Source organism: Chanos chanos, chromosome 9, assembly GCF_902362185.1.
Source record: "Chanos chanos chromosome 9, fChaCha1.1, whole genome shotgun sequence".
NCBI classification, from domain to species: Eukaryota; Metazoa; Chordata; class Actinopteri; order Gonorynchiformes; family Chanidae; genus Chanos; species Chanos chanos.
This window is the reverse complement of record NC_044503.1, coordinates 17,241,023-17,256,868: the sequence shown is the minus strand read 5'-3', so window position 1 is coordinate 17,256,868 and position 15,846 is coordinate 17,241,023. Positions and strand designations below refer to the sequence as shown.

The following is a 15,846-nucleotide window of genomic DNA, read 5'->3' as shown; positions in this document are numbered from 1 at the left end:
ACAGTGCGACGTTGAGAGAGGGCCAGAGTGAACAGTGCAACGTTGAGAGAGGGCCAGAGTGAACAGTGAGAAGTTGAGAGGGCCAGAGTGAACAGTGAGACGTTGAGAGGGGGCCAGAGTGAACAGTGAGACGTTGAGAGGGGGCCAGAGTGAACAGTGAGAAGTTGAGAGAGGGCTAGAGTGAACAGTGAGAAGTTGAGAGAGGGCCAGAGTGAACAGTGAGAAGTTGAGAAGGGCCAGAGTGAACAGTGAGATGTTGAGAGAGGGCCAGAGTGAACAGTGAGATGTTGAGAGAGGGCCAGAGTGAACAGTGAGAAGTTGAGAATGGCCAGAGTGAACAGTGCGACGTTGAGAAGGGCCAAAGTGAACAGTGAGAAGTTGAGAAGGGCCAGAGTGAACAGTGCGAAGTTGAGAGAGGGCCAGAGTGAACAGTGCGACGTTGAGAGAGGGCCAGAGTGAACAGTGCGAAGTTGAGAAGGGCCAGAGTGAACAGTGCGACGTTGAGAGAGGGCCAGAGTGAACAGTGAGAAGTTGAGAGAGGGCCAGAGTGAACAGTGAGACGTTGAGAAGGGCCAGAGTGAACAGTGAGATGTTGAGAGAGGGCCAGAGTGAACAGTGAGATGTTGAGAGAGGGCCAGAGTGAACAGTGCGATGTTGAGAGAGGGCCAGAGTGAACAGTGCGAAGTTGAGAGAGGGCCAGAGTGAACAGTGCGACGTTGAGAGAGGGCCAGAGTGAACAGTGCGACGTTGAGAGAGGGCCAGAGTGAACAGTGCGACGTTGAGAAGGGCCAGAGTGAACAGTGAGACGTTGAGAGGGCCAGAGTGAACAGTGAGACGTTGAGAGGGGGCCAGAGTGAACAGTGAGAAGTTGAGAGAGGGCTAGAGTGAACAGTGAGAAGTTGAGAGAGGGCCAGAGTGAACAGTGAGAAGTTGAGAAGGGCCAGAGTGAACAGTGAGATGTTGAGGGCCAGAGTGAACAGTGAGATGTTGAGAGAGGGCCAGAGTGAACAGTGAGAAGTTGAGAATGGCCAGAGTGAACAGTGAGAAGTTGAGAGAGGGCCAGAGTGAACAGTGAGAAGTTGAGAAGGGCCAGAGTGAACAGTGAGATGTTGAGAGAGGGCCAGAGTGAACAGTGAGATGTTGAGAGAGGCCAGAGTGAACAGTGAGAAGTTGAGAAGGGCCAGAGTGAACAGTGAGATGTTGAGAGAGGGCCAGAGTGAACAGTGAGAAGTTGAGAATGGCCAGAGTGAACAGTGCGACGTTGAGAAGGGCCAGAGTGAACAGTGAGAAGTTGAGAGAGGGCCAGAGTGAACAGTGAGAAGTTGAGAAGGGCCAGAGTGAACAGTGAGATGTTGAGAGAGGGCCAGAGTGAACAGTGAGATGTTGAGAGAGGCCAGAGTGAACAGTGAGACGTTGAGAGAGGGCCAGAGTGAACAGTGAGATGTTGAGAGAGGGCCAGAGTGAACAGTGAGAAGTTGAGAAGGGCCAGAGTGAACAGTGAGACGTTGAGAAGGGCCAGAGTGAACAGTGAGACGTTGAGAGAGGGCCAGAGTGAACAGTGAGACGTTGAGAAGGGCCAGAGTGAACAGTGAGACGTTGAGAGAGGGCCAGAGTGAACAGTGAGATGTTGAGAGCGGGCCAGAGTGAACAGTGAGATGTTGAGAGAGGGCCAGAGTGAACAGTGCGAAGTTGAGAGAGGGCCAGAGTGAACAGTGAGACGTTGAGAGAGGGCCAGAGTGAACAGTGCGACGTTGAGAGAGGGCCAGAGTGAACAGTGCGACGTTGAGAGAGGGCTAGAGTGAACAGTGAGAAGTTGAGAAGGGCCAGAGTGAACAGTGAGATGTTGAGAAGGGCCAGAGTGAACAGTGAGATGTTGAGGGCCAGAGTGAACAGTGAGATGTTGAGAGAGGGCCAGAGTGAACAGTGAGAAGTTGAGAATGGCCAGAGTGAACAGTGCGACGTTGAGAAGGGCCAGAGTGAACAGTGAGAAGTTGAGAGAGGGCCAGAGTGAACAGTGAGAAGTTGAGAAGGGCCAGAGTGAACAGTGAGATGTTGAGAGAGGGCCAGAGTGAACAGTGAGATGTTGAGAGAGGCCAGAGTGAACAGTGAGACGTTGAGAGAGGGCCAGAGTGAACAGTGAGATGTTGAGAGAGGGCCAGAGTGAACAGTGAGACGTTGAGAAGGGCCAGAGTGAACAGTGAGACGTTGAGAGAGGGCCAGAGTGAACAGTGAGACGTTGAGAAGGGCCAGAGTGAACAGTGAGATGTTGAGAGAGGGCCAGAGTGAACAGTGAGAAGTTGAGAGAGGGCCAGAGTGAACAGTGAGATGTAGAGAGAGGGCCAGAGTGAACAGTGAGGAGAAAAAGAAGCAGGGTTTGGGGGATGGCTGAAGAGCAGAGCTGGGGATAACTGGTCTTCTGTAATGAATTCTGTTCTATTAGCAATCATAATAGAGTTCTCTGAGAAGTGCTGAGGGGGTGATACCTGGAAACGGCCCTTGGCTGCCACACCCTGACTGTCCTTAGGTCTGTCCTGAGGTCTGTCCTGAGGTCTGTCAGAGGCTGCTGGACATACAATTCCTGTTATCCATCCTGACTCAAACCCACATCCTCCCCAAACACACTGTCTAACAGACATGCTATTCAGACATTCACATATCATTGATCAAATAAGAGCAAAATGCACATCTTTTACACAGCAGAAACACAGCTAATGTTGAGTACTTTCAAGAGAAAAAAACAATTTGAGGAGATATGTTGCGTGGGCAGTATCAGAGTTTCACTAACTTACAGACAACTGCAGGGTCACTCAGGATTCCAATGCTGTCTGTCCGCTCCGGTATCTGTGGCTGAAGCAAAGAAAGAAAGCACACTTGACAGTTGGCAAAATAAACTGGTTTATCATCAAACATGTTACCCCCCCGCCCGTTCAACTATAATACTATGGAATTTAACAGCCTCTTTCTTTATCTTTATAATCTAAAACATGAGCCCAAATACTCACCATTTCACTCCAGTAAAAAAATCACTATAATAAATAATGATCTACTGCACCAAAGAATTATCTACTATTGCACCTCAATTCTAAAACTGAAGACAAGACTAAGAAATCTCATCTATACGGAACTTTGATAGTACAGCTGTGGAAATTCGGACAGAGCCCATGTTTGACAGTGCACATGAAACAAGACCAGAAAGGCAGCCACATGTGTTCCACAGTTCAGGAGTGGGACCAGTAAGACTAGTTCAAACCATGACACACTGTTCTGGCACAAATGCCCAGCATACACAGTCACAGACTCACTGGCTACTGTGTCATCTTGTTTCACCTGCAATTTCAAAAATGCTCAGTGTCCAATGAAAGACAGTGGAATTCTGGGTAGTGTAGTTGTACCAGTATGTCTCCTCTCTTCAGCGTGGTGTCAATACCCTGGCTGTCTGACACCGGGGGGGATCCTGATGGGTCGGAGGCAGAGCTGGTGGTTTGGGAGGGGTTATATTCCTGATACAGAAGGTTTCGGAGCTTCTCATCCAACGTCTTTATTGTCCTATCAGTGAACTCCAATCTGGGAGGCCCCTCCCCATCTGACTCAGTCAGCCCTGCTTGTGCTGCCTGCGAGGGGGTTGGGCCTGTTGTCGCGGGCAGGGCTTGTTGTGAGTGGTGGGTGGGGCTTTGTGGCTCTGACTGTGCCTTCGTTGCCGTGCCGACTGAGACTGGAGGGATGGGCTTGGCAAAAGGCTGCTGCAACACGACTGGCTGCTTACTTTGGCCTGGTTGTGGATCTACATTGGGACTGGCATCGTGATTGGCCGGCTGCTGTGAGGTCGACGCCCCTTTCTTGAGGGAGACTGGAGGTCCTATAGGGCAGCACGGAATGTCAGAGACCATGGACGGTGCAGTCTGCTGTGGTGGGGGAGGGTTTTCTGCTGACTGGGCCGTGTCCTGGGCACCGCGGGCAGGTTTAACTATGGCAGAATGTTTCTGCTGAGTTTCAGCTCCGACATCCTGAGACTGGGCTGCAGGACTCTTTTCCTGGTCTGAGTACAAGACAGAATGTGTGTGTGTGAGGGAGAGACAGAGAGAGAGAGAGACAGGGTGTGTGTGTTACAGAAAGTCTAGAGCCAGTTTGGGAAGATAAAATTTGAGATGTGATGTTTCATGGTGCAGTGAGCAGCAAACATTATGTTTACTCACACACATGCCTGCATGCACACACGAAGCGTGACTGTTCTGAATGTGTTTGTCAAGGAGGGTGTGCATTACCTTTGCCTGCTGAGTCGCCCTCTCTGTTATGTGTGGGTGTCTCTGCTACAGGACAGACAATGAACCAGCGCTTCCCAGTGTGCAGCACTATCAAAAGATACACACACTCACACGTCTGTTAACACATACACCCTGGCACACAGACGCACTCATACACTCACACTTGGGTCCAGACACTTCACACAGATGTACTGTTACATCATGATTGCCATTGTGATCTTACCATTCTGTTGGTAGACCAGCTGGTTGGAGTGGGACTGGAGAGGTTTTGTTCCCTGTGAGAGAACACACAGATACACACAAGCCACAAGTCACAAATCAACTCTAATCAGTGTGTCTCTAGAACATTTCCAAAAAGTGAGCAAAAATGTGCCAATACCCCCACTGGTTTAAAGACTTAAACATTTCATTATCACTTGGTTTTACTGTGCCTTCTGAAACACCTGTGGGTGACAGGAGAGGTAAAGCAGGCAGAGATGCATGTGTTGCTGCAGCGGTAGTCAGGGTTATTCAGAGTGCAGAGGAGAGCATCGCTGACCTGTGAACCTGGGGCCCTGGGGCTGCAGTGGGCGTGAGGAGGACTGGAGCTCTGCTCACTGCTCCTCACCCCCTCAGTCTCCTCATTCAGGATCTCCTCCGCCTTATCCACGATATCCTTCAACTGCTCAATAAACACCTCCCGCTCCAGCAGCAAGATAAAATCATTCTCCACCTGAAACACACACCCACACACATAGAAAGAGACTCAGTCTCATGCACCTATGAGCACAGCATCACCTATGAGCATGCACACACACACGCACACACACATCCACTGTGGATACTAATAACTTTAAACACACACACACACACACACACACACACATCCCCATCATGCAGCTGTAGAGTACAACGGCAGTGAAGAGTTACATGTTTGGCTCTTCTGATAAATGCATCCCCTTAGTACTCGATAAATCAAGGCCACTGAGACACTTGGACTGTAAATCAAACCGTATCAAACTTTCAGAGAGATTTCTTGTCACCGTTCTGATTGTTGCTTCTACACGCCCGTGATCATGAAGGCTTACTCTGCATTAATCTGTTCAGTATTCATACAGCTTACACTCATTCACTTCATGCTGTGTTGATTTGATATCATCTTGACTGTCTTACTCTGATTGCCCTGTGACCTGTTTTTACTGTTTTCATTCCTTCAATAACAGAACCACCTACACAGCTCGGCTATGAGGGCGGGAGGGAGGGAGGGGGTGAGAGAGAGAGGCGCAGACTAAGAAACAAAAACATCACTCAAACACAGAGAGAGAGAGAGAGAGAGAGAGAGAGAGAGAGAGAGAGAGAGAGAGAGAGAGAGAGAGATGAGAATCAGGAATGTTAAAATATGAGAGTGTTCTTGATATGAGAGAGAGAGAGAGACAAACTGCTGTGTCTAATCCAGCTGAGTCAAGATTATCTGGGATTTGCATGATGCGGTTCGGTTAGAGAGAATTAGAGAAGATTTTTTGCATGGCATGGTTTGTACTGGACATGTGAGGGACTTGTTGCACTCTGATGACTCATAGTTTATACACAATTTGACAATACTGAAATGTGACAAACTGCATCATTTAATGGACAGGATGATCTGAGAGCAAGAGAAAACAGTGTGGAAATGTTAAAGGGACAAAACCGTAAAGAAAGTATACACAGAGAGAGAAAGACAGTCTCTAGACTCATAAGACAGATAGGTGTCAAGGGGTGAAGTGATGACCTCACCATGTAGGTAGCGATCTCCTCTGGTGCATCTCCATCCAGGTCAAATTTGAAGGTCACCATCTTATGATTGTGAGTCTCCAACTGACACTCCACCATCTTATCTCCTGTATTACTCACCTATAGCAGAGAGAGACAGGTGGGGTTAGCAAGATTTCGAGAGAAGGGCTTTTGCGACAAGTCACGCTGCCTTCACCATATAGAGAACAATGTCTTTTAAGACCTAAATAAAGTTAAGGGCTCACATGGATTTGTCCAGACTTGGACAGTTTGGATTTTCAAGACTCACACTGAGCATGCTCAGTTTCGGAATTGTTTAGACTCACACTGAGCACGCTCAGTTGGGGATTGTGTAGACTCACATTGAGCATGCTCAGTTTGGGTTTGCTGGTCTTCTCCTGACGTGAGCGTGTGCGTGAGGACTTGCGGTGGTGCTTCCTGACCCTGGACTCACTCCTCCCTCCGTGTGTTCCCTCGTTTCCATCACTCATCTCTTTACCAGATGTAGCATCAGAGTTAACACTGTAGCCCAGATAGACAGAGAGAAGAGAGAGAGAGAAAGAGAAAGCGGGAGGAAAACAATACGCTTTATTTCTGTATCTATGGTCACTGATCCTTTGAAAAAACCAGCAAAAGCAGTTCACACCCTTCATCACAATCATTAACATTACAGACACTAGCTGCGGTCACTTGGACAATATTTCTTCAATCCGACTGAAATCATTCCGATTAGAGATTCCAATTTAGCTGTTTACATGGACGTTGAATAAAGTGATCCAATAAGATCACTTTATTCAGGATCACTTCATTTAGCGTCCATGTAAACAGTTACATTGGAATCTCCAATCAGAATGATTTCAATTGGGTTGAAGAAATATGAAAGAAACGATCAGATTAAACGTTTACATGGTTATTAGACGCTAATATTTTCCCATTGAATGGATTATCCGAGGTTTATACCACACCTCTCTATTCGATTGAAAATTCCTTCCTATCGGGCCAGATTGGGTCAGTCTCTTCCGAATGAAATTGTTACATAAGGCATTTTTATTCTGATTGGGCTATTATTCTGATTATTAGTGGAATATTAGGGTCCATGTAAACATAGCTATTGACTAAAACATGTCCAGATCTCAACATGGAACAGGAAATGACACTCAAAAACAGCCAGTTTCCAAGCCAATACACTCCCTGTGTTACACTTTATACTAATTTGTTCTCATGTTACAAATGCACATGTGCTGTTTGTGTGTGTGTGTGTGCGTGTGTTGTCTCAGAATTTGTAAGCTTAATTTTGAAAGGCAAAGTCAGGCTTTCAAATGCATTATGAGTGTGTTTGTTTCTACTAACCAGTAGTGCAATTGCTGCTTTTCATACACAGTCATGTTAACAGGCACACGCAGACACACATGCATGCGCACACACACCTCTTCCACAGAACCAGAGATTTCCCAATATAAAAGTGTGAAGACAGGAAAAAGTGAGGGAGGGAGAAAGAAAGCAGTAGATATATATATATAAAGAGAGAGAGAAAGAGAGAGAGAGAGAGAGAGAGAGAGATGAGGTGGAGGAATAAGGAGAGAGCCAGAGTGTAGGCGTCAGTGAAAAACAGACAGGGGGGGTGAGATAGAGAGATGAAGTAATAGAGAGAGAGAGAGATGTAGCAATAAGATAGTGACATTCGGGGAATAGCTCCTACCTGTCATAAGCTGTTGTCTGTTTATCTGGAGCAGAGTCCTAAGTCCGTGACAAAACAGAGACACAGAGAACAAAGGGTTAACAGGAGATTTGTGTGGGATCGTGTGCATGACCAGTTTTACCTATTTATAGACCATTTTCCAGTTACACCCTGTTATCTCAAGCAATAAAAAAAAACATTTCATTACTTTAGAAGCAAGCTGTCTTCTGAAAAAAAAAAACCCAACAACAAAAAAACACCAAGTACCAAGTAAGTTTATTACTCAAAATACCTGATTTCCACTGAAAGATTTATATAGCTGAAGGAATTCATGAGAAAGTTCTTTGTTTTCTTACTTAGAGCAAATTTCAGATTTGGGCCCACGTTGTTCTGACTGCTTTAAACAGTTGATTAATTATGATATTAATTATGATAGTCCACTTTGCTGTACACAAACTCTGACTGGAAGAAGAGCATGAACATGCAAATGTCACCTCTGCATATGTATCAGGGGGTGGAAGGCTCGGTCCAGTCACACTGCTGCAGGGCTGTGTCACAGTGCCACTCACTGGGGTCTGCTGACTCATGCTAGCGCTGGCACTTCCACTAGCCCCTGCGTGAGAAGCTGTGGGCACGGAGGCTGTGGTTTGGTCCTGGCTCAGGTTCTGGTTCTGGTTCGGATCCACCTGGACCGGCACACTAACTGAGTCTGGAACTTTTCTCAAGGACGGGTCGTGGACCATGGTTGCTGCTGATGGGACCAGAACCGAAGGCTGTGGCGAAGGTGAGGTTTGTGTTTGGGTCGAAGGGTCCGGTATGCTGCTTTGGGTTGTACTGGTGATGGTTTGGACGGAGATGACTGTAGACTGGGGGCAGTGGACTAGAGCCACGTCTGGGGTGGAGCTGACCAGACCTGTGCTCACACCAAGAACCAGACTTTGGGTCTGCACGTTAGAAACTCCCTGAATAGAACAGAATACCATATTGTTGTGACCCCTTTCAGACATTTTGCAGTTGATATCTAGAATTCTGCACTGTCATTTGTACACACACATCTGTCACATCTGTACATAAAATTATCAACAGAGAAAATTACTCACCACCTCTCTTTCGCTCTTAAACACACACAGACACACAATGTTTTAGGGTCTGGTTGCTGTGTATCTGAAACCCAGCCCCACACTGCTGCTCTTAGTTGTTCTTAACTGAACACTACAGAGCACCTGATCATTCTGTTCCCATTACTGATAAACTTATTTACTCTTTAAAGGAATTGAGAGAGTTTGCTTCTCTAACTTCTTTAGGTAAACCATTCCAAAGGAAGGGAGAGCGGTAGGAAAAGGCTCGGTTGCCAGCGGACTTCTTTTGAACTCTTGGAATGACTAAAAATCCAGAATCTTGAGAGCGCAGGGTGCGAGGTGGGTTATAGGGTGTAATTAAGGCAGACAGGTAGGAAGGCGCAAGCCCATGTAAAATTTTATGTGTTAATAAGAGGACCTTAAAATCTGCCCTTGCATGAATTGGGAGCCAAAATTCTGCCTCGTTTATATCCGCAGTCTAAAACATCACAAGATGCATATGCAAGAAGTATGAAAACAAAAAAAAACATGCATCTGAAGACTGATTCACCTGAGGAGGTGCAAGAGAGACTGCAGGAGCCCTCATGTAAATGGAGGTAGAGTCAGTGTTTGAGGATAAGGTTTGCTGGATTATGGGCATGGCCTGTGTGTGGATATGATGGGGCGGCAAAGACACAGAGTTTGCACTCTGTTGCTGGGCAACAGGGTGGCACTGCTGGTACTGGTGCACTGTGGTCATTGTAGTTTTGACAGGAGAAGCTGAATAGGATATGGCAGTGCACTGTGTGGGAATAATGTCAGTGGCGGGCAGAGGTGGGTAATGACTTGGCACAGCACCCTGTGTCTGTGCAGAGGGTCGTGGAGAGATGACAGGAGGAGTGGGGACAGAGGAGGGATATGCTGGAGCGAGGGATGATGGCACAGAGGAAGGGAAAGAAGGAAGAGGAGTCCCCACAGAGTGGATCGAGTTTTGAGAGGAAAACTACAGACAGGGAGAAAAGAAAAAGAGAAGAAAGAAGGATAGAATAGAATTCAATAATATAGAGACAGAGGAATCAAAGGAGACGTCTGAGAAACACTGGGTGCTGCTACATTCAGTGCAGAACAGAAACTATGGATAGAGCTATGTACTGTACATAGTATGTACGGTGCATAGAAATATCCTTAATATACAAAAGATACTATGTCTATTGTCACAGCTAAGCATGCATATCTTCCCTTTCTGTTTCAGGGGCTAATAAAAAGATTTCCTGCAGGTAATGTGACTTTGACATATTAGTTAAAATAGGGAATGCAAATGGAGTAGACTGATAACCATATGCAGGTCATTTGTTGGTGGATTTGACACAGGGCCACTGGTTACCTGAGTGAAGTGGAGTGGTGAATGGGAACTGCACACGGCCTGCTGCTGCTGAGTGGCAGCGGTTTGGTCCAATGGCTAGAGAGAGTGAGTGTGTGTGTGTGTGTGTGTGTGTGAGAGGGAGAGAGGGTGGGGGGGGGGGGGTTGCTTTAAAACACTGCTAGATGATGACCAGGGGACAAGCAGCAAGCTCTGAGAGAAACAAATGAAATCAAAAAAGGGGATGAGAGACATTTCCCAATAAAGGGAGAGAAGGAAGGAGAGAGAGAGGAGCAGGGGGGAGGAGCAGAGGAAGGCAGATATGGTTTATGTTATAAACTCCCTTTCCTCTTATTGACCCCAATAAGAATAACTTCCATCTCATTTCCTGATCAGGATGTGAGTGAGGTTAGACCATAATACAGAAACACACACACACTCCCCAAAACAGACATACAATAATGTCTATTCTGAAAGTCATTAAAATATATATATTTATAGTCAAGGTCACTGTTCAGTAAAACACACCCACACACTCCTCCAAAGACGTAAAATAAAAGCTATTCTAAGAATCACTGAGTTACGTTTTTAGTCAAGGGTAAAGTCAAGGTTATGACTCTTATGTAAGTATTGTTCCATCAAGCATTCTTGGCTAATTTTGCTTTCCAGGAACAAATCAAGTCATGACTTGTAAATGGAGATTTAAAGAGCCCTGTCAGAGTGATTATAGCCTCAAGGGAGGCTTTGTTTCCTAAGGGCTTCAGGGGAGATGGTGGGCTGCTATGTGACACACCACTGTATGAATAAACTGCTCCCTGAAGCATCAGCCCTTCCACTGGCCAATGACACTTTAGGACAGAGTGTAAAGTCAACATGCTTGCCGACAATTTTTGTAACTCCCGGGAGCTCCGTGCCCTTTAATATAGCGTTCAAACGTTCAGTGAAGCATTTAATTAAATATATGTTTATTTAATGCTACATTTGTGCTGGAGATTCCTTTGTGGTAAATTTTGACACTAAGGTTTTCATATTTAAGGCAAATGAATGCCACCTCCAAATATCAGTCATCAGGCTCCTCGATTCTGAGTCTTCTGAGGCAGTAATACAGCGTGACAGTGTGAGGGAGAGACACTCACCTGTGGGACAGACATGGTCCCGGCTGCCTGACTAGGGTACATGGGGCTGGTTCCGGGCAGCCCAGTCCGCTGCACAGCTGGGAAGTCTGACGTACTTGCCGACAGGCCTGCAGCTGATTCAGACAGAGGAACAACGCTTTGTGCATGTGCTGCCTGCTGCACAGTCACAGAGGCAGACGTCAAACCTGGGCCAGCCGTGTCTGCGGCTGCAGCTGCAATCTGGTGTGCAGCTGGCTGGGGGGTTACCTGTGTAATCAGCGGCATGGCTGCTGCAGTCTCTGTCTGTATGCTGGCGGCTGGAAAGTGCTGTGTGTTGGCCTGAGCTTGAGTGTTTTCTGTAGGATAACTCAGCGTGGCTGCCACATGCTGCTCAAGAGCAGGTGACGCACTGCTCTGTGATGCAGGCAGGCTTTGCACACTCGCAGCTGCTGCTGAATAGTCTGGCACAGCTGTGCCCGGCTGCGTAGACGCGGTGCGCTGTGCAGCCGGGGCAGAGGCAGACGGGTAATTGGGAACAGTTCCAGTCTGCTGCACAGGAACAGAAGTCAAGCCGTTTACTGGAGCGAGCTGTTGTGCAGACACGGCTACAGAAGTGGAGAACGTCTGGGTCGGCTGCACAAGGGGATAACTCTGCACAGTCAGTGCAGGCGGCACACCCGCAGGTGTACTGGAGAAGCTGGACGCAGGTACTGCCTGCTGCTGTGAGTTAGCAGGCTGACTCAGAGGCGGCGCAGATGGGTGGCTCTGCTGGGTAGATGCTGCGGCCGCGTAGTTGGAGCCAAGCTGTAAGGGAGCAGCTGCAGTTGGGTAGCTCTGGGCCGGCTGGTACATCTGCTGCAGCCCAACCGCAGACGCCGGCTGGCTCTGAAGACCCACCGTATTAGACTAGAGGACAGAGAGAGAGAGCAATATTACAAACACAAACACATTCTCCATTTTACACCATGTGAGTGGTTTCATATTTCATATTGAGAGTCAAAATGAAACTTAGAACAATAGACCTTAACCAACAAAAAGCAGAAAGACTGGATTAATAGAATGCCTGTGCTCTCACACAGACTGAATTAATTGATGGCAGATGAGTGATGGCTGGTAAATGATGGAGTGATGCTTTTAGCAGACAGGGGGTAAGACAGGCAGTCTAGTGTTAGTGGGTTTGAGGAAGGAGGGAAAGGAACAGCTTACTTCATAAGGAATCTTAAAGCTTAATCCAACTGCATTGATCCAAGGCAAAAGCGTGTGTTTTCTGAGAAAATTCTCAGTGTGGTTTGGAGGCAGTGAGAGAAGCAGTTTGCTCAGAGCGGTTAGATTTTTAGGTTTCATGTTAATCAGACTGGTGCCCAGAGACAAAACCAAACTGTGCAAGGACTAAAAAAAAAAACACACTGCGGGGGGAGAAGGCAACGGTGTGGCAGACAGGAAGTTTCCAGACCAGATAAGAGCGACAGAAAGAATGAATCCTCTAAAGCAGGAGTAGCTGCCTTCCGTAGTCAAGCCCTTTACAGACCTGAGGCCCACGCATCGGTGTGCTGACGTACCCTGTTACAGAGTGTGTGTTCACTCACACACACACTCGCCCTGCGCAGTGGGGAGGGCTTAAACATCTCATTGCCCAGGGCTTCTTCCATCTCCCTCATGTCACCATGGCTACGGGCTGGCCGGTAACACCCCCCCTCAGGTAGGTTTGACGGTGCCCTGAGGAAGGCAGGGGGAGGCGTGTGTTTGTGGCCAATGATGTTTTGCAGCGATTTGTTGAGCTCTGATAGGTCAGAGCTGTCGCCAAGTGTACACTTGTGTCCACCACCTACTGATGACTGGCCAATCAGAGAGGGAGGTGTGACAGTACACCCACAGTGCGGTGGGAGGGGAAGATGAGAGAGGGGAGGAGCTTCAGTTAGTGACCTCAGTAGCAGCAGTGAAAGGCAGGCCTTGCACAAGGGACGTGGCCTGTGATGGGTGGGGCTTAGAAGAGAGTGACGGCGTCCAAGAGCTTCAACTGGTATTGTGTCCTCCCTGTCTGTATCGGAGGATTCTAGCACGAGTGAATCACTATGACGACGACCCTCCAGTGGCGACAGAGGGACACTCAACAGAAAACTCCGCGTGGGCGAGGTGCCCCCTCCCTCCACTCTTGGAGATTCTGACTGGGGTGAGTTGGGAGACACAGGGCTGCTGGGGCGAAGGAAGGCGTGAAGATTTGTCTGGTCTCTGAGCATGTCAATCACAGAGGTGCTTCCACGACGACCACCTGTATTAAACCCCGCCTCCCTTTGGTAGTCAACTGGCCTCAAAAATAAGCCATTGGCATGATGCTATTGAAACACAAACAGTGTAGATGATTCACACACAGCGGGAACAGACACACACACACACGCGCAACATATGAAGGGACAAAAATGGAAACTGTGAAAATGAAGGCCTGATGGATGGAATGGGGCCAATGTAATGAAAAAGAATATATGTTTAACAGCACTGTCCCAGAGACAGAGGAACAGTATGAAATGTGTGCACTGTGTGTGTGCATGTGTGTGTGCATGCGTGTGTGCATGCGTGTGCATGCGTGTGCGTGCGTGTGTCTGTATGTGTGGGGTGCGTGCGTGTGTCTCAGTGAGAAGATGAGTGAAGATGTGAATATAAATTATGCACTTCGCAGGAGGCATGTATATTCATGGGTGTCACATGTTAGTGTTACATGTAAATGTGTGTGTGTGTGTGTGTGTGTGTGTGAGAGTGTGTGTGAGGCGGGGGTGGGCAGACCTGCTGGGTTGCCATGGAGACAGGCTCCTGTAGAGGCTGGTAGATGACATTGTGCAGACTACTGCTGTGTGAGTCTGAGTACACAGTCAAACCAATGCCACTGTCAGCTAGAGAGAGAAGAGATGTGAAATGAGAGGTCATTCACACAAATAACCACGTGAGACCTCATACATACAACTCACATAGACATGCAAATGGACACTCATCAGTATATGTGTGAGTGTTAATGCTCATCTGAGGTTCATGATAATATTACACGCGCACACACACACACACACAGAGTCTCTCACAGGTAGCGGAGGTTGCACTGGTGGTCAGGTGGCTCAGGTGGGCATGCTGGTCAGCCTCAGGTTCCTCAGGTTCGGCTGGAGTGGGCGGCTCACACAGAGTGGCCACGGGCACGGGCACCTGGGCACACGTGTCACTGCCACCCTGCCCACCCGCTGATGCTATCCTCTCCCTGCGCCACTTAATCAGTGCCACTCTGTCTCTTATAGACTTCCCCACTATCTTTGCATCACTCTCATGGAAAAATCCTGACTCCACCTGCAGAGAGAGAGAGACAGAGCGAGAGAGAGAGAGAGAGAGAAAGCGCAAGAGGGATGAAAACGTGTATTTTTAGAGAGGAGACGGGGAGAGGAGCACAAAAGCAAGCTGGGGAATAAATGCGGGAACTATTTTAAGAAACAGAGAGGCAGAGTCGGCTGACAGCTTTGGTGGAACACTGTAGAGATGAAAAACATTCTTAATGAGAGAGGAATGCAACTCACCACTGATGAAAGTCACAGAGAGATAAAACGGACACACGCACACACACACACACACACACACAGACAGACATCAAAGCAAGAGAGCCTTGTAAGACACACACACAAACACAGACACACTTACTTACAGTAACAGCAGCAGCACCAGTGGCAGTAGGTGTGAATAGCATGAATTGAGAAACTTAAAATGGCTTTGATCTATACGTTCAGATCCTGCCTGTGAGCAGATGACAATACCTAATGATGGCCAAACGAGCATGGCACGCAAAAATTCACCACTGGGCTGAGGCTGGAGAGGAACATGACTACATTTCCCATGATGCCCCCAACTGGTTACTGATTGAAATGATTTCGTAAGATTAAAAATAATAATACACAAAAAACCCACAGCATAATAATCATTAGGATAATGTGACAAAGCCTTTCACAGCTCGTCTGTGTTCCTTAATTACTGCACAGACATGAAGGGAAGGCTGAGTGGGGTGACAATGGGCCAAAGAGCCTGGAGTTCTGGATGGATCTCCAGAGAGGAAATGCAGGGACAGCCAGAGAGTGAAGTAGGTCACTGCTCCTTGTCCTCTGTTTCAAATGAATCTTATCCCAGAGTGACCACGCACGAAGCCACAAGCCATACGTAAATATACACATGAACACGCACACATAGACACACACACACACACACAAACACACGCGCACACACATACACGCACTAGAATTCTACTCAGTGAACACACCATGTTAATTTGAGAAATCAAGAAGATGCAATCAAAATTATGTCATTTTCTTGCTCTGTGTAAGTGTCTGTGAGTATGTGCGTTTGTGTGTGTGTGAGAGAGAGTGCCTGTGTGTGTGTGTATCATCTCTGGAGGATTCACATAGAACAGGCTAATTTGATTACAGATCTGGATTCAAACCAGAGCACTCACTAAGAAGAGATATAAAATCTAGCAAGGAGTAAACACATACAAACACACGCAAATACACACACACCCACACAGAAACACAAACACATAAACAAACACGCACGCAAATACACACATACACAAACACACACTTATACAGTTACTTCCGGCTGTCCT

The 15,846-nt window shown here is 47.5% G+C and overlaps 1 protein-coding gene across 1 annotated transcript in view; it reads right to left on the bottom strand.

The window, feature by feature from the left end:
* Positions 1-15,846, bottom strand: part of LOC115821440 (serine/threonine-protein kinase WNK2) — a 64,132-nt gene that overhangs the window by 10,079 nt on the left and 38,207 nt on the right. Inside the window, exons 8-21 of the mRNA XM_030785266.1 lie at positions 14,291-14,546; positions 14,001-14,107; positions 12,782-13,555; positions 11,244-12,128; positions 8,184-8,651; positions 7,711-7,748; positions 6,374-6,533; positions 6,015-6,131; positions 4,801-4,974; positions 4,486-4,537; positions 4,263-4,349; positions 3,393-4,036; positions 2,790-2,847; positions 2,484-2,563 (exon numbers count right to left, since the gene is read on the bottom strand). Of these exons, the coding sequence (XP_030641126.1) occupies positions 2,484-2,563; positions 2,790-2,847; positions 3,393-4,036; positions 4,263-4,349; positions 4,486-4,537; positions 4,801-4,974; positions 6,015-6,131; positions 6,374-6,533; positions 7,711-7,748; positions 8,184-8,651; positions 11,244-12,128; positions 12,782-13,555; positions 14,001-14,107; positions 14,291-14,546 (3,900 nt within the window). The remainder of the gene's footprint in view (positions 1-2,483; positions 2,564-2,789; positions 2,848-3,392; positions 4,037-4,262; positions 4,350-4,485; positions 4,538-4,800; positions 4,975-6,014; positions 6,132-6,373; positions 6,534-7,710; positions 7,749-8,183; positions 8,652-11,243; positions 12,129-12,781; positions 13,556-14,000; positions 14,108-14,290; positions 14,547-15,846) is intronic.